The sequence below is a fragment of the Mus musculus genome, chromosome 2 (genome assembly GCF_000001635.26).
Source record: "Mus musculus strain C57BL/6J chromosome 2, GRCm38.p6 C57BL/6J".
Taxonomy (NCBI): domain Eukaryota; kingdom Metazoa; phylum Chordata; class Mammalia; order Rodentia; family Muridae; genus Mus; species Mus musculus.
The window spans coordinates 68,702,302-68,718,597 of NC_000068.7; the positions used below are offsets into that span (position 1 = coordinate 68,702,302).

Below are 16,296 nucleotides of genomic sequence, written 5' to 3' on the forward strand. Positions count from 1 at the left end.
AAAGAATAAACAGGCTGAGAAAGAAATTATGGAAACAACACCCTTCTCAATAGTCACAAATAATATAAAATATCTCGGTGTGACTCTAACTAAGGAAGTGAAAGATCTGTATGATAAAAACTTCAAGTCTCTGAAGAAAGAAATTAAAGAAGATCTCAGAAGATGGAAGGATCTCCCATGCTCATGGATTGGCAGGATCAACATTGTAAAAATGGCTATCTTGCCAAAAGCAATCTACAGATTCAATGCAATCTCCATCAAAATTCCAAGTCAATTCTTCAATGAATTACAAGGAGCAATTTGCAAATTCATCTGGAATAACAAAAAACCTAGGATAGCAAAAACTCTTCTCAAGGATAAAAGAACCTGTGGTGGAATCACCATGCCTGACCTAAAGCTTTACTACAGAGCAATTGTGATAAAAACTGCATGGTACTGGTATAGAGACAGACAAGTAGACCAATGGAATAGAATTGAAGACCCAGAAATGAACCCACACACCTATGGTCACTTGATCTTCGACAAGGGAGCTAAAACCATCCAGTGGAAGAAAGACAGCATTTTCAACAATTGGTGCTGGCACAACTGGTTGTTATCGTGTAGAAGAATGCGAATCGATCCATACTTATCTCCTTGTACTAAGGTCAAATCTAAGTGGATCAAGGAACTTCACATAAAACCAGAGACATTGAATCTTATAGAGGAGAAAGTGGGGAAAAGCCTTGAAGATATGGGCTAGGGGAAAAATTCCTGAACAGAACAGCAATGGCTTGTGCTGTAAGATCGAGAATTGACAAATGGGACCTAATGAAACTCCAAAGTTTCTGCAAGGCAAAAGACACCGTCAATAAGACAAAAAGACCACCAACAGATTGGGAAAGGATCTTTACCTATCCTAAATCAGATAGGGGACTAATATCCAACATATATAAAGAACTCAAGAAGGTGGACTTCAGAAAATTAAATAACCCCATTAAAAAATGTGGCTCAGAACTGAACAAAGAATTCTCACCTGAGAAATACCGAATGGCAGAGAAGCACCTGAAAAAATGTTCACCATCCTTAATCATCAGGGAAATGCAAATCAAAACAACCCTGAGATTCCACCTCACACCAGTCAGAATGGCTAAGATCAAAAATTCAGGTGACAGCAGATGCTGGCGTGGATGTGGAGAAAGAGGAACACTCCTCCATTGTTGGTGGGAGTGCAGGCTTGTACAACCACTCTGGAAATCAGTCTGGCGGTTCCTCAGAAAACTGGACATAGTACTACCGGAGGATCCAGCAATACCTCTCCTGGGCATATATCCAGAAGATGCCCCAACTGGTAAGAAGGACACATGCTCCACTATGTTCATAGCAGCCTTATTTATAATAGCCAGAAGCTGGAAAGAACCCAGATGCCCCTCAACAGAGGAATGGATACAGAAAATGTGGTACATCTACACAATGGAGTACTACTCAGCTATTAAAGAGAATGAATTTATGAAATTCCTAGCCAAATGGATGGACCTGGAGGGCATCATCCTGAGTGAGGTAACACATTCACAAAGGAACTCACACAATATGTACTCACTGATAAGTGGATATTAGCCCCAAACCTAGGATTCCCAAGATATAAGGTACAATTTGCTAAACACATGAAACTCAAGAAGAATGAAGACTGAAGTGTGGACACTATGCCCCTCCTTAGAATTGGGAACAAAACACCCATGGAAGGAGTTACAGAGACAAAGTTTGGAGCTGAGATGAAAGGATGGACCATGTAGAGACTGCCATATCCAGGGATCCACCCCATAATCAGCATCCAAACGCTGACACCATTGCATACACTAGCAAGATTTTATTGAAAGGACCCAGATGTAGCTGTCTCTTGTGAGACTATGCTGGGGCCTAGCAAACACAGAAGTGGATGCTCACAGTCAGCTAATGGATGGATCATAGGGCTCCCAATGGAGGAGCTAGAGAAAGAACCCAAGGAGCTAAAGGGATCTGCAACCCTATAGGTGGAACAACATTATGAACTAACCAGTACCCCGGAGCTCTTGACTCTAGCTGCATATGTATCAAAAGATGGCCTAATCGGCCATCACTGGAAAGAGAGGCCCATTGGACACGCAAACTTTGTATGCCCCAGTACAGGGGAACGCCAGGGCCAAAAAGGGGGAGTGAGTGGGTAGGGGAGTGGGGGTGGGTGGGTATGGGGGACTTTTGGTATAGCATTGGAAATGTAAATGAGCTAAATACCTAATAAAAAATGGAAAAAAAAAGAAAAAAAAAAGTAAGACTGCGTTCTCAAGTATTTCCCTTTTTCTTTTGTGGTTTCTGTGACTTTAATTATTTCACTTAAGTCCAGTATATGCCAAACCAAAAAAAAAAAAAAAAAAAATGTAGCACAGATAGAATTATCTATTCTGTTTTCTTAATGCCATGTCCCATGAGCAGTGAATGCTGGTATTCTTGTGCAGCATTCAAGCCTAGTGTAGTATTAATGTCCTTTTGTTTCAGAGTGTCCTCCACATTCAACTCCAAGTTCCTAGGAAGCATGCAGGAGGCATGAATTTCTGCTTCCATCACAATAGAATCACTTTCTCTGGATTTTATGTGTGTGTTGTTTGTTTTGACTTGATTTGATTTCCCACAGCTCCTCTTTTCTATGCATGTAGGCTTCCTTCTGCTCAGACATAGTTTACGTATGTCTACTCAAATTCTTTGATTCATAATACCTTTACCATTTGTGTTTTGAACTTGGTGCTAATTTACCTTTCCTTGTGTTAGGCTAGTATTTGCTGCATTTTCGTTTAAAGACAAATAAAAATAGAAACCATTTGTAATGTTCTCCAGGTACACTGCATTTTAATGAATCAATCAGTGAGTAATGTTTTTGGTATCCTCAGGCATGTACATAGAACCACAGATATGGTATAGTTACAAACAATAAAAAAATTTAAGGAAAATATACTTTTTTCTTTTATTGGATATTTTCTTTATTTACATTTCAAATGTTATCCCCTTTCCAGGTCTCCCCTCTGGAACCCCCAATTTCATCTCCCCTCCCATGCCTCTCCACCTCCCACTTCCATCTTTTCACCCAGGCATTCCCCTACACTGGGGCATTGAACCCACTAAGGCCCAAGGGCCTCTCCTCCCACTTATGTCCAACAAGGCCATCCTCTGCCACATATGCAGCTGGAGCCAATGTGTACTCTTTGGTTGGTGGTACAGTCCCTGGGAGCTCCAGGAGGTCTGGCCAGTTGACATTGTTGCTCCTCCCATGGGGCTGCAAACCCCCTCAGCTCCTTCAGTCCCTTCTCCAACTCCTCCATCAAGGACCCTGAACTCAATGTACCAGCTTGTAATCCCACCAGCCATGGAGGGAGTGTTCCACTTTCTCCACATCCTCTTCAGCACCTCCAGTCACATGAGTTTTTGATCTTAGCCATTCTGACTGGTGTGAGGTGGAATCTCAGGGTTGTTTTGGTTTTCACTTCTCTGATGACTAAGGATGTTGAGTATTTCTTTTTAGAGCTTCACAGTCATTCGAGATTCCTCAGCTGAGAATTCTCTGTTTAGCTCTGTTCCCCTTTTTTTTTAATAGGGTTATTTTTTTTTTCTATATAGTCTAACTTCTTGAGTTCTTTGTATATATTGGATATTAGCCCTCTATTAGATGTAGGATTGGTAAAGATATTTTACCAATCTGTTGGTTGCCGTTTTGTCCCATTGATAGTGTTCTTTGCCTTACAGAAGCTTTGCAATTTTATGAGGTCCCATTTGTCTATTCTTGATCTTAGAGCATAGGGCATTGGTGTTCTGTTCAGGAAATATCCCCCTGTGCCCATGTTTTTGAGGCTTTTCCCCCACTTTCTCTTCTATTAGATTCACTGTGTTAGGATTTATGTGGAGGTCCTTGATCCACTTGGACTTGAGCTTTGTACAGAGAGATAAGAATGGATCAATTTGCATTCTTCTACATGTTGACCATCAGTTGAAACAGTACCATTTATTGAAAATGCTATCTTTTTTCCACTGGATGGTTTTAGCTCCTTTGTCAAAGATCAAGTGGCCATAGGTGTGTGGGTTCATTTCTGGGTTTGAATTCCATTCCATTGATCTACCTTCCTGTCACTGTACCAATACCATGCAGTTTTTAATCACTATTGCTCAGGGATGATGATTCCCACAGAAGTTCTTTTATTGTTGAGAATAGTTTTTGATATCCTGGGTTTTTTGTTATTCCAGATGAATTTGAGAATTGCTCTAACTCTATGAAGAATTGAGTTGGAATTTTTATGGGGATTGCTTTGAATCAATGTTTCTGTTTAGTTTCTTTTTCAGTGACCTGTCCATTGGTGAGAGTGGGGTGTTGAAGTCTCCCACTATTATTGTGTGGGGTTCAATATGTGTTTTGAGCTTTAGTAAAGTTTCTTTTATGAATATGAGTGCCCTTACATTTGGGGCATAGATGTTCAGAATTGAGACTTGCTCTTGGTGGATTTTCCCTTTGATGAATATGAAGTGTCCTTCCTTATCTTTTTGATAACTTTTGGTTGAAAATTGATTTTATTTGATATTAGAATGGCTTGTTTCTTTGAAACATTTGCTTGGAAAATTGTTTTCTAGCCCTTTACTCTGAGGTAGTGTCTGTCTTTGACACTGAGGTGCGTTTCCTGTATGCACAAAATGCTGGGTCCCGTTTATGTATCCAATCTATTAGTCTATGTCTTTTATTGGAGACTTGAGTCCATTGATGTTAAGAAATATTAAGGAATAGTGATTGTCACTTCCTGTTCTTTTGTTGTTATGGGTGGAATTATGTTTGTGTGGCTATATTCTTTTAGGTTTGTTGAAGATTACTTTTTTGCTTTTTCTAGGGTGTAGTTTCCTTTCTTGTATTGGAGTTTTCCATCTATTATCCATTGTAGGGCTGGATTGTGGAAAGATATTGTGTAAATTTGGTTTTGTCATGGAATATCTTTGTTTCTCCATCTATAATAATTGAGAGTTTTGCTGGGTCTAGTAGCCTGGGCTGGCATTTGTGTTCTCTTAGGGTCTGTATGACATCTGCCCAGAGTCTTCTGGCTTTCATAGTCTCTGGTGAGAAGTCTGGTGTAATTCTGATAGGCCTGCCTTTATATGTTACTTGACCCTTTTCCCTTACTGCTTTTAATATTCTATCTTTATTTAGTGCGTTTGTTGTTCTGATTATTATGTGTCGGGAGGAATTTCTTTTCTCGTCCAGTCTATTTGGAGTTCTGTAGGCTTCTTGTATGTTCATGGGCATCTCTTTCTTTAGGTTAAGGAAGTTTTCTTCTATAGTTTTGTTGAAGATATTTACTGGCCCTTTCAATGGGCATCTTCACTCTCTTCTATACCTTTTATTCTTATGTTTGATCTAGATTTCCTGGATGTTTTGAGATAGGAGCATTTTGTATTTTGCCTTTTCTTTGACTGTTGTACCAATGTTTTCTATGGTATCATCTGCACCTGAAATTCTCTCTTCTATCTTTTGTATTCTGTTGGTTATTTTCTTAGTCAGGGTTTCTATTCCTGGGCAAACACCATGACCAAGAAGCAAGTTGGGGAAGAAAGGATTTATTCAGCTTACACTTCCACATTGCTGGTCATCACTGTAGGAAGTCAGGACTGTAACTCAAGCAGGTCAGGAAGCAGGAGCTGGTGCAGAGGCCATGGAGTGATGTTTCTTACTGGCTTGCTCAGTTTGTGCTCTTATAGAACATAAGACTAGCAGCCCAGGGATGGCACCACCCACAATGGGCCCTCTCCCTTGATCACTAATTGAGAAAATGCCTTACAGCTGGGTCTCATGGAGGCATTTCCTCCTTTCTCTGTGATAACTCCTCCTTGTGTCAAGTTGACACATGAAAACAACCAGTACAGTGATGCATCTATGACTACTGATCTCTTTCCTAGGTTTTCTTTCTCCAAGGTTGTCTCCCTTTGTGATTTCTTCCATTTTTTAGATCCTGGATGGTTTTGGTTGTGTTTTCCTGTAATTCTTTGTGTTTCCTCTTTAAGGGTTCCTACCTGTTTACCTGTGTTCTCCTGTATTTCTTTAAGGGAGGTTTTTGGGTTGTTTTTGGTTTTGTTTTTGTTTTTTTATGTCTTTAAAGTCCTCTATCATCATCATGAGATGTGACTTTAAATCGGAGTCTTGCTTTTCTGGTGTGTTGGAGTATCCAGGGCTTACTGTGGTGAGAAAATTATGTTCTGATAATGCCAAGTAGACTTGGTTTCTGTTCCTTATGTTCTTGCCCTTGCCTCTCACCATCTGGATATTTCTAGTGTTAGTTGGTATTGCTGTCTCTGACTGTGGCTTGTCCCTCCTTCAAACTTGTTTGTTAGTACTCCTGGGAGACCAATTCTCTTTGTGATGAATTTGGGTATGGAGAGCTGTAGCACAGGGTCAGCTCCAGGGAGCAGACAGAAACCTGAAGGATCCTGTCCCCTGCCTGTTTCCAGTTCCTGTGTCATGATGACTCTGGGTTGGGCCAGGAATTTGAGCAGAAGTGGTGGTGGTACTTATGCTTACAGGTGTGCCAGAACTCCTGGGAGACCAACTCTCTATCGGCTGGATTTGGGTATCAGGAAAAACATCTTAAGAAAAATTCTTCATGTGAGTATCATGTGACCAATCACACACATTACACTCCTTCTTCATACTTTTCTTTCTGTGATAAACCACAGGTTCAACAATGACCAAAATAAACCTTTCCTCTCTAAAGTTTCATTCTGCAAGAATTTCATAACAATGGGAAAGCTAATATACTATGGAACTCTAATTGTACACATAGGTGTTCTCAACTTAGAGAATTTTTACTGTTACAGGTAATAGTAATAAAGAAAATAAAAGAGAAAAAAAACTACAGAAGCTGAAACTTAATGAAGTGTCTTTAAAACAACATTTTCTTTTTAACATTTAATTTGTGTGTGTGTGTGTGTGTGTGTGTGTGTGTGTGAAGGTTGTTAGAGGGGCATCAGATCACCTGGAGCTGGAGTTACAAACAGTTCTGAGCTGCCTGATGTGTTACTGAATATCGAACTCAGGTCCTGTGCAAGAGCAGTTTGTACTCTAAAGCACTAAGCCATTGTTAATAGATTTTATTAGTCTAATTAAGTGTGTGTATATCTTAGGGGTGTGTATCTGAGTGAGGCACTCGAGCTCAGACCTTGTAAAGAGGTAGGTACAGGTAGTTGTGATCCTCCTGATATGGGTGCTTAGACCCAAAGTCTGATCCTCTGAAAGAGCAATATGTGTTCTTAAGTGATGAGCCATATCTCCACCCTCTACAGTTTCTTTTTCACCTAAAAAGTTGCTTGAAGAAGACTTTTAGACCATCTTTCCATGCTGCTGAAAATCACCCAGTTGAAACAGTATTTTCACTAAGCTTAATTGGCTCTTCATATCCAAAGACTAGAAGATTTTATATACTAGCTTTAGGGATTTGTAGCAGAGTAAGAGTACTTATAAATGCTATTGATTCTATATTTTCTGGTAACTAGTTATTCATTGTTAATTGGCTCAGAAATGCAATAATCCAATATAACTGTACATTAAAATGGTTATCTAAAATCAAAACTACCATGCGCTATTTTAAAATACTTATGTAATAAAAACATGTTAATGCATGAGTCATAGCAAATACATCCTAATAATTAATTTGTTACATGTCATACCTACCATAGCTATGTATCTATCATTTTATAGGAAACAAAAAAATATATTAGCTATATCAATCAAATAGCTGTGGTTTTTCTGCAGAAAAAAATGAAGAACCTGTAAGTGTTTAATACAAAATAATGCAGCATGGGTCACTGCTTTTGGATTATGAAGTTCTAAAGTACAGAAGCTTTATTTATTTTATTTTATTAATAGTTGTATTGGCATGAGTCATAAGAATTTATTTACTGCAGATGTAAATATTTGAATAGATAAATTCACTAGTTGAGAAATGTCTTTAGACAAATAAACCATTTGTTTGTTGAATGTAGGTTTCTTAGATGACTATATATGTAGCTTTTACATTTAAAAAAGTATTTGTAATTAGAAAAAGTACTTATAATTATAACAAGGATTATAATAATAGTTTAAATCTACCTACCATCCTTTGAAATAAAATACTTGAAGACAGATACAATGTTCACAAAATATAAGAAAGCTGTAGGCAGCATTCTTGGGTTTGAATGAGTCTGCTACTAACATTTTATATGCATTTAGTCAAGTGCTTTGGTCTTTCTTAGCCTACTCCTTTCATTTATAAAATACTGGCATTTCCCTCATATAATCATTGTGAGAATTAAACTGAATTTAGATTGCAGTGAAGGTCCCAACCAAGCTAACTCCTATCTTCACTGCAAGAAGATTTTCCTTCCTTAGAGACTTTCATAAATGATAATAATGAAAGTCAACATATTTATTTTCATTAAATAAAACTAGTAATATCATATTTTCTTGTTGCATCTGCTCTCAGAAAGTTTGCTCAGAATTTAACTATCTGTATAGTTTTAGTAATAAATGTGTTTTTCATGTTATTTTCTATTTCACTGAATCTCACTTGTAGAAGTTTATCACATTTGAAATAATTTATGAGTAGGAGAAATAACAAATGCTTGTGTTTTCTATAAATATAATGTTTTTCAATATTATCTATTCTTCTTATATTTAAATGTTGAGCAGAAACTTTTGTCTTCTTTGTAGGCTGACTAAGAAAACATCCAGTGAAAAGAATAAGGTATTGTAAAATAAATTTAAAACAATATCTCATTCAAAATAATTTACAAATGAAATGTTAAATTATGAAATATTGGTGAAATAAATACATGATAGAAACTAAAATGAAAAGGTCTAGAACTTTTTGTTATATGGTGAAATTTATATTGAAAATTTGAAATAGGGACAAAGTCTAGCTTTTGATAATCCTTGAAAAATCAGATCCTTTCATATCTATAAGATATTGTAATTATAAAAAGATCGATAGGCAAAATATTGGCCCATTTACCATGTAGTATAAGTATTGAGGACTTTCCAATATTATATATTTTTTATTTTACAGGCTCTAAAGTACGCGGATGCTATGGATGACCACCAGTTATCCGAATCACTCTCTGAGGATTATGATTTGCCTGATTATGACAATATATTGATGATAGTTGACCAACTTCAAATGAACTATAAAGGTAAGGCCACTACATAAATGTAAGGCCTTTTTAGTATAATGCCGAGGCAATCTTCAAAGTCAGAATTTGGCCTGTCCATGAGGACTTTTATCTATTTGTATTTTTGGTGTAGTGTAAGATATAGAGATGCTGGTTAACATACTATTTTCCCTGCATATTTTTGAAGAGGTTGGCACTTCACTAGTTCATAGTTTTGGAAACTGTCAGAAGTAACAAGTCTATTGGAGGTTGGGTCCATTTGGAACCACTTTGTATTCTTGCTAGTGTGTCCTTCTGCTGTGCTGGTACCTTGCTGTCCTTGTTACCATGGCTCTATAGCTTTATTCTAAGTGTGCCTTAACACTGCCCCATGGCTATTTCTATTCCTTCTGAATTCTTTTTTCTCATCCTGTTAAAAATTTCATTGGGGTTTTGGAAAAGATTATATACTACTTTATAGTCATCCTCAGACATATATCTGTTTCATAATATTATTTCTAATATCCTGTGAGTATGAGCATTCTCTTCTTCTGATGTCCTCTTCAATTTCTACCTTTGCAGTGAAAAATTGATTGTTTATTAACAATTGTCACATTTTGCTGGGCAGGGATGGGCACAAGCTTTTAATCCCAGCACTCAGGAGGCAGAGACAAGTGAATTTCTTGAGTTTGAGGCCAGCCTGGTTCACAGAGGGAACACAACAAAAGAACAAAACAAACAACAAAAGAAAACAAAATTTAAAAATTGCTACATTTTGTCTGTAGCTGATTTGTCTACAGCCACAATATATGCAACTTGAAGTCAGTTAACATTTTTTCACCTTATTTCTGTGCTCTTTCTTGCTCACCCTTATTCTAATTTTGTCCAAAACAGGGAAAATTGAGAAATACATTAATCTATAGGTAAAATGATAAGTTCTTTTATTATTATTACTTCTATTTTTTTACAGTTCAGTCATTATCCCCTTCCAGGTCCGCCCTCCAACAGTTTCTCATCCCATTCCTCCTCCCCCTGTCTCCAAGAAGATGTCTTTCAATCCCACCCCATCCCCTGCCAGGCCTCTCCATTCCATGGGGTCCCAAGGCTCCCGAGGGTTAGGCACCTCTTCTCTACTGAGGCCAGACCAGACAGTCTTCTGCTGTATATGTATCAGGGGTCTCATACCAGCTAGTGTATGCTGCCTGGTTGGTGGCTCAGTGTCTGAGAGCTCTCAGGGGTTCTGGTTAGTTGAGACTGCTGGTCTTCCTATGGGGTCATGCCCCTTTATGAATAGATTTAATTCTATGTTCAGTTAGCATTGTAATAGTAGGCTCGCCCCTACAGCCTCTGGATTTCTAGCTTCAGGTTCTTAGTCCAGAAATGGTACCAAATGTGGGTTTCATCTTGTGGAATAAGGCTTAAATCCAATCAGAGAGTGATTAGTTGCTCTTATGGTGTTCATGTAACTTGACATCTTACTAGGGCATATCTTACTAGGCCAGGTTTAGCTCTCAGGATTCACAGATGGGTAAGGTTACTTTTCTCCTGTGGAAACAAGCATGGTACCTTCCAGCACTATGAAGGCTAGCAAGTAGGGATTAATCTTCCAGCCAGTTAATAACAAATTCTCCATGCTCTGTGACTCAAAGGATTTTACTGTCAAATACTGCAGGACAACCATAGCATTGGCAATAACTTGTAATGTTTTGCGGTCTATGGGACTTCACTGGCCAACAATTCCAAAAATGTTACTCAAATTATAGCACCGAGCTTCTTTATATTTATTAACCTGCAGTGTCTATCTAGTAGGGGCACAGTTGTTCTGATAAACGAGAACTGCATTTAACACAAACTCTCTCTCTCTCTCTCTCTCTCTCTCTCTCTCTCTGTCTGTCTGTCTCTCTCTCTCTCTCTCTCTCTCTCTCTCTCTCTCTGTGTGTGTGTGTGTGTGTGTGTGTGTGTGTCTCATATTTTCATAGGAAGTTTTAATAATGTCTGTAGTGTTTTTATTAGCTTCCTGTATTACCCCCTCTACCCTGGCCTACCACTCACCATCCCAATTTATCCTTTCCTCTTTCATTAGTCCTCTTTAAATCTTGATACCTTCGCTTTCTCTCTGCCCACCTTAAAGGCCTCTCTACCTACAATGGCTCTTCCAAAATTTCCTGACTTCTTTGGGCACTGCAAATGATACACATATATTTGAAGATTTAAAGCCATATTCGTGAGTGGGAGAAAACATGTGGTATTTGTAAGCCTGGGTTACCTCACTTGAGCAACTATTTCCAACTCTCCATTGTCCTATGAATTGTATGGTTTCATTTTTCTTAATAATTGAGCAATATTCCATTTACCTCATTTTGATTATCTATTAGTTAATTGATGAGCATCTTGATTGTTTCCATTTCCTAGCTATTGTGAATAAAACAATGTTCATTGTTGACACTCTATCTATATAGTAGGATATACTATTATGATATATGCTACAGCTGAATGGTATGGGAGCTCTACTTTTAAGATTTTGAGGAACTTCCACACTGATTTCCATAGTGGCTACACCAGTTTGCATTCATCCCAGGAGTAAATAAGTGTTCTCTTCCCCCACATTCATTCCAGTACTTATTGTTGTTGTTGTTGTTGTTGTTGTTGTTGTTATTGACATTCTAAGTGAAGTAAGAGGAAATCTCCAAGTAGCTTTAACTTGTACTTCCCTGATGGCTAATTATGTTAAACACTTTAAAATGTTTACTGGTCTTCTGTATTTCATCTTTTGAGAACTAATGTCTATTAAACTTTTTTTTATGTGTGTCAGTGTCCTTCCTGCCTATGTATCTGTGTCCCTTATTCATCCATAGCCATAAAAAGTCACTGGATGCACTGGAACAAGAGTTTTATATGGTTGTTAGCTGCTATATGGGTTCTGGGACTCAAACCTGGAACCCTTGAAAGAGCAGCACATGTCATAACCACTGATCCATCTCCCCAGCCCCATGTCCCGTTTTTTACTTGTGATGTTTTCTTGATTTTTTTTTTAGTTCTTTGTATATTCTAGGTACTAATCATATGTCATATATATATGTATATATATATATACACATATATACATACATATGTATAAGCTTCTACAGTAGTAAATATTTTCATAGGAAGTTCTAATAATGTCTATAGTGTTTTTATTAGCTTCCTGTATTACCCCTTCTACCCTATACATATGTGTATATATATATATATGTATGTATGTATATATGTGTATATATATATATATATATATACATATACCTAGTTAATAATTTTTCTCATTCTGTAAGCACTCTCTTTGCTGAAGTGATAGTGTTTTTGCTGTATAGAATGTTTTTAGTTTTATTGGATCCTACTTATCAATTTTTGGTTTTAACTCCTGAGCTATCAGGCTCCTTTCAGAAATTCCTTTCTTGGCCAATAAGCTCAAGCATAGGTGCTGCTTTCACCTGTATCTGATTTGGAGTATCAGATCTTATATTGAGGTCTCTGATTCATTTGGAGTTGAATGTTGTGCAGGATGAGAGATGATCAAGTTTCACTCTTCTATGAGCAATTATGCTGTTTGACTTGCACCAGTTTTTTTCTTATGTATTGGCCTTAATAACCTCTCATACCAGAGAATCTAGACATTAGCAGCGAAGACTTGTTTACTTATCAAAGATAAGTATTCTCCATGCCTGAATCATCATTTATTTGGCATATATTAGTTTTCACTTTTTCAATATTTTTATTTCTTCTTTGACTATTTTTTGCATGTATGTAATGTATTTTGATTTTGTTCACCTTCTTCTGTCCTCCTTTATGACCCTCCCACTTTCTCTCCATCCCTTCTCCCCAGCACTTTTCCTTTCTGTGTTCCTTTCTATAAGACTTACCACATTTTAATTAGGTTTGCTCGAGTGAACACAGAGGTGAGGTTGTTTACTGGAGCACTGGAAAATGTTCTAGTTACTATACCCTTGCAGGAAAAATAGTCCCTCCCTTCTTCCAGTGACCAGTAACTGCCAGGATCTCCTCAGAAAACAATGGGGCACAGACGACTCTTCTTCATCCCTGATAGAATGCTACCTAGCTCAGTCTTGTACAGGTCTCTGCAGGTAACCACAGCTGCTGCGAGTTACTGACTGCAATGGGAATATCATGTCCCTGCCCTGTTCCCTGTCGGCCAGCTCTTGCATTCTTTGTAGTGCTTTATGTTTGCATGTAATAGTATCACAGATCAGAGTCTATTTTTCTTTCTTGCCTAGAAAGGGATTGCAGCAAAGTCCCAGCACACTGTCTAGATTGGCTAGGATGTTCTTCACCTTCTGATCAGATGTTAACTATTCATCCTCTCGACTCCTAGTAGGAGTCTTTTCCTATGGAAAATCTTTCTGTGTACAGTAGAAAAAGATATTCTGTGGAACCCCAGGACTCTACTTTGACATATATCTAAATTCACAATGGTCATTTTATTTTGTCTTCTCTACCAGATTTAAGCTAAATAAAAGCAGTTAATTCAAAGCAAAAAAAAAAAAATCTTAGTATAATGCACTCCCCACTGTAGGCACTCAGTTTGCAGCTGTTTACCATGAATGACAGACTATGAAAAGGTACAAGCCTGTGTATACAAAAAGTGTCCATGTGTTTAATTTCTACCCACTCTTTCTTGATGCAGATTCTGGAAAACCATTGGAAATCCAGGATGCGGTTCATTCATATAAAATGATAGTAGAGCGTAACCAAAATCACTCGGAATTGCTTATCGAAAAAAGTAAGAACAAGAGAAACCAAGGTCACAGGGTGATGAAGAAGCCAGGAGAAACAGAAAAAGCAAAACTGCAGCTCAGATGCAGACGTGAAGAGCAGCAACTAGATCTCCTCGATGTGGGGTATGGCCGCTCGCTCTGCAGAGGTGTGAATGAGAAGTCGGGCAGACCACGGAGTCTTGCGGGAAATATGTCAGAGCTGCATTACCATTACCCATCTTGAGAAATGTCTCTTAGCTTCGTTAGCCCATTTGTTGGTTGAATGATTTCAGGATTGGTATTTAATCTTAGAATTACACTGGAGTATAGGATCATGTCCTTTGCAAAAGAGTGAGTATATTCACGTCTTCCTTTCCTATTGTCAACCATTTATCTTATTTATCTCACCTTTCCCTCTTTCTCTCTCTCTCTCTCTCTCTCTCTCTCTCTCTCTCTCTCTCTCTCTCTGAGTATGTGTGTTTGTGATTTTAATTTGTATAGCACATGGTGCCTTTGAAGAAGCAAGGGGTCATTTGTCCAGACTGTTTTCCTCCAAAGCAGCAATGAGAAGATTTATTTTTCTGTTAATTCTAATAGCACATTGTTAGGATCTTTAAAAAGCTAATAATTTAGCAGCAGTAACAAAAATGTGTGCAATTTTCAATTTTTCACTTTTCTGAATAATTTAAAGGATTCTTTTCTATAGTCACAGAATTGCTAGTAACAGAGCCTGGTCAAGTCCCTGAACACTCTTTAATTACAACCCTTCTAGTCCACATGTACTTTTTAGAGATGAATTGCGAAAGCAGGAATGACATTGTAAAAGAAAAGAACATATTACAAATACTGGATGATAATAAAATGAACTTACTCTTTACCAAAACGAAAATTTAATGTCTGCATGTTTGATTTGCAGATCGCCTGAAAAACAAGACATGCAGCAAAGAAATCCTGATGGTTGGTATGAAGAAATGAAGAAAGAATTAACTGAAAAGGACCCACAACACGGAAGAGAAAAGCAACAACTTGAACTGCGCCTTAGAGCACAGGATATGGAGCTGCAGCATCTCAGAAATGATATAAATAAGGTAAATTTACTGGTTAAAAAAAAAAGTCTTACTTCTACATCTGTTTAAATACTGTGACTTACAATCACTACTCAGTTTAATGCAGGGAGTCCTTATGGATAAGAACATGACAGAAGCAGGCAGCTTGGAATTCTCAGCACTCTACTAACATTGCAAGCCTGTGCTCCCACGAACTTGAGGTGTGTACTCTACCATTAAATCAGGCTGTGTCACATGACCTCTACTGTGCATGCAGGCCATTTTGGAGCAGAAAGATTGAATTGTGGCATATAAGTGCACTGTATCAGTTTAATTTTGTTCCCTGTGGAAGCGCGATTCTCCCCCACCCAACCCCCACCAAGCCCAGTTCCCGAATAAGGACACAGAGGCTTATAATTATTTATGAACAAATGCCTAAGTCATAAGCTAGGTTTGTTTCTCGACTAGCTCATAACTTTTATTAACAGATTTATACTATTCTGTGTCTGTCATGTGGTTAGTTGCCTCTCCTCTGTTCCGTACATCTGACTTCCTCCTAGTCTAGATGCCTGACTATTTCCCAGAGTCCCTGTCTCTATCTGCTGGATGTCCTACTTTCTAATCCTGCCTCAGATTTTTATTGACAATTGATACATCTACACAGTACACAGACTCTATCCCCACACCTCTGGAAATTAAATTCAGAGATTTTTATTTGCATATTATCTATTGTAAATCTTGGCTGTGGATTCCTGCTTAATACCTTAGAAGGTTCCTGAAAAGGCAAAGTTGTTACAAATGCATGTTTACTTACACTGAAGAACTTGGAGAACTCTTGTTTGTTTGTTTTTTTATAATATGTTCTGTTTAATCTTCAAGAATCTTATACATGTATGCAATGTATTTTGATTATATCTATCCTCACTCACCTCTCTGATTCTCCCTAAACATGTCTCCTCCAAACATCATATGCTTTTGCATTTAAAGATTTCTTTTATCATTCCTCTTTCTCTGTCTCTCTGTCTCTCTCTCTCTGTCATCTATCTATCTATCTATCTATCTATCTCTGTCTCTCTGTCTCTCTCTCTCTGTCTCTTTGTCTGTCTCTCTGTATCTCTGTCTCTCTCTCTCTCTCTCTCTCTCTCTCTCTGTGTGTGTGTGTGTGTGTGTGTGTGTGTGTATCTTTATATTCATATTTCCATGTGGGTTACTGCAGAGGCCAGGAGAGGATGTCAGATCCCTTGGAACTTGGTTACAGGCAGTTGTGAGCTGTCTGACTTGGATTCTGGGGACCAGACTCAGGTGTTCTGGAAGAGAAGCACATGTTCTTAATTGCTGAGCCATCT

General features: G+C 37.9%; 1 protein-coding gene across 5 annotated transcripts in view; it reads left to right on the forward strand.

Moving 5' to 3' along the window:
* Positions 1 to 16,296, forward strand: part of 4932414N04Rik (RIKEN cDNA 4932414N04 gene) — a 91,742-nt gene that overhangs the window by 45,511 nt on the left and 29,935 nt on the right. For 4 of the 5 annotated variants that reach the window (XM_006500335.3, XM_017319307.2, XM_006500336.2 and 1 more), the window contains 4 exons: positions 8,720 to 8,753; positions 9,075 to 9,198; positions 13,835 to 14,048; positions 14,821 to 14,992. In XM_006500335.3, coding sequence (XP_006500398.1) covers positions 8,720 to 8,753; positions 9,075 to 9,198; positions 13,835 to 14,048; positions 14,821 to 14,992 — 544 coding nt within the window. Of the gene's footprint in view, positions 1 to 6,555; positions 6,638 to 8,719; positions 8,754 to 9,074; positions 9,199 to 13,834; positions 14,049 to 14,820; positions 14,993 to 16,296 lie in introns of all 5 variants that reach the window. The other variant, NM_183113.3, reaches the window with a different exon arrangement.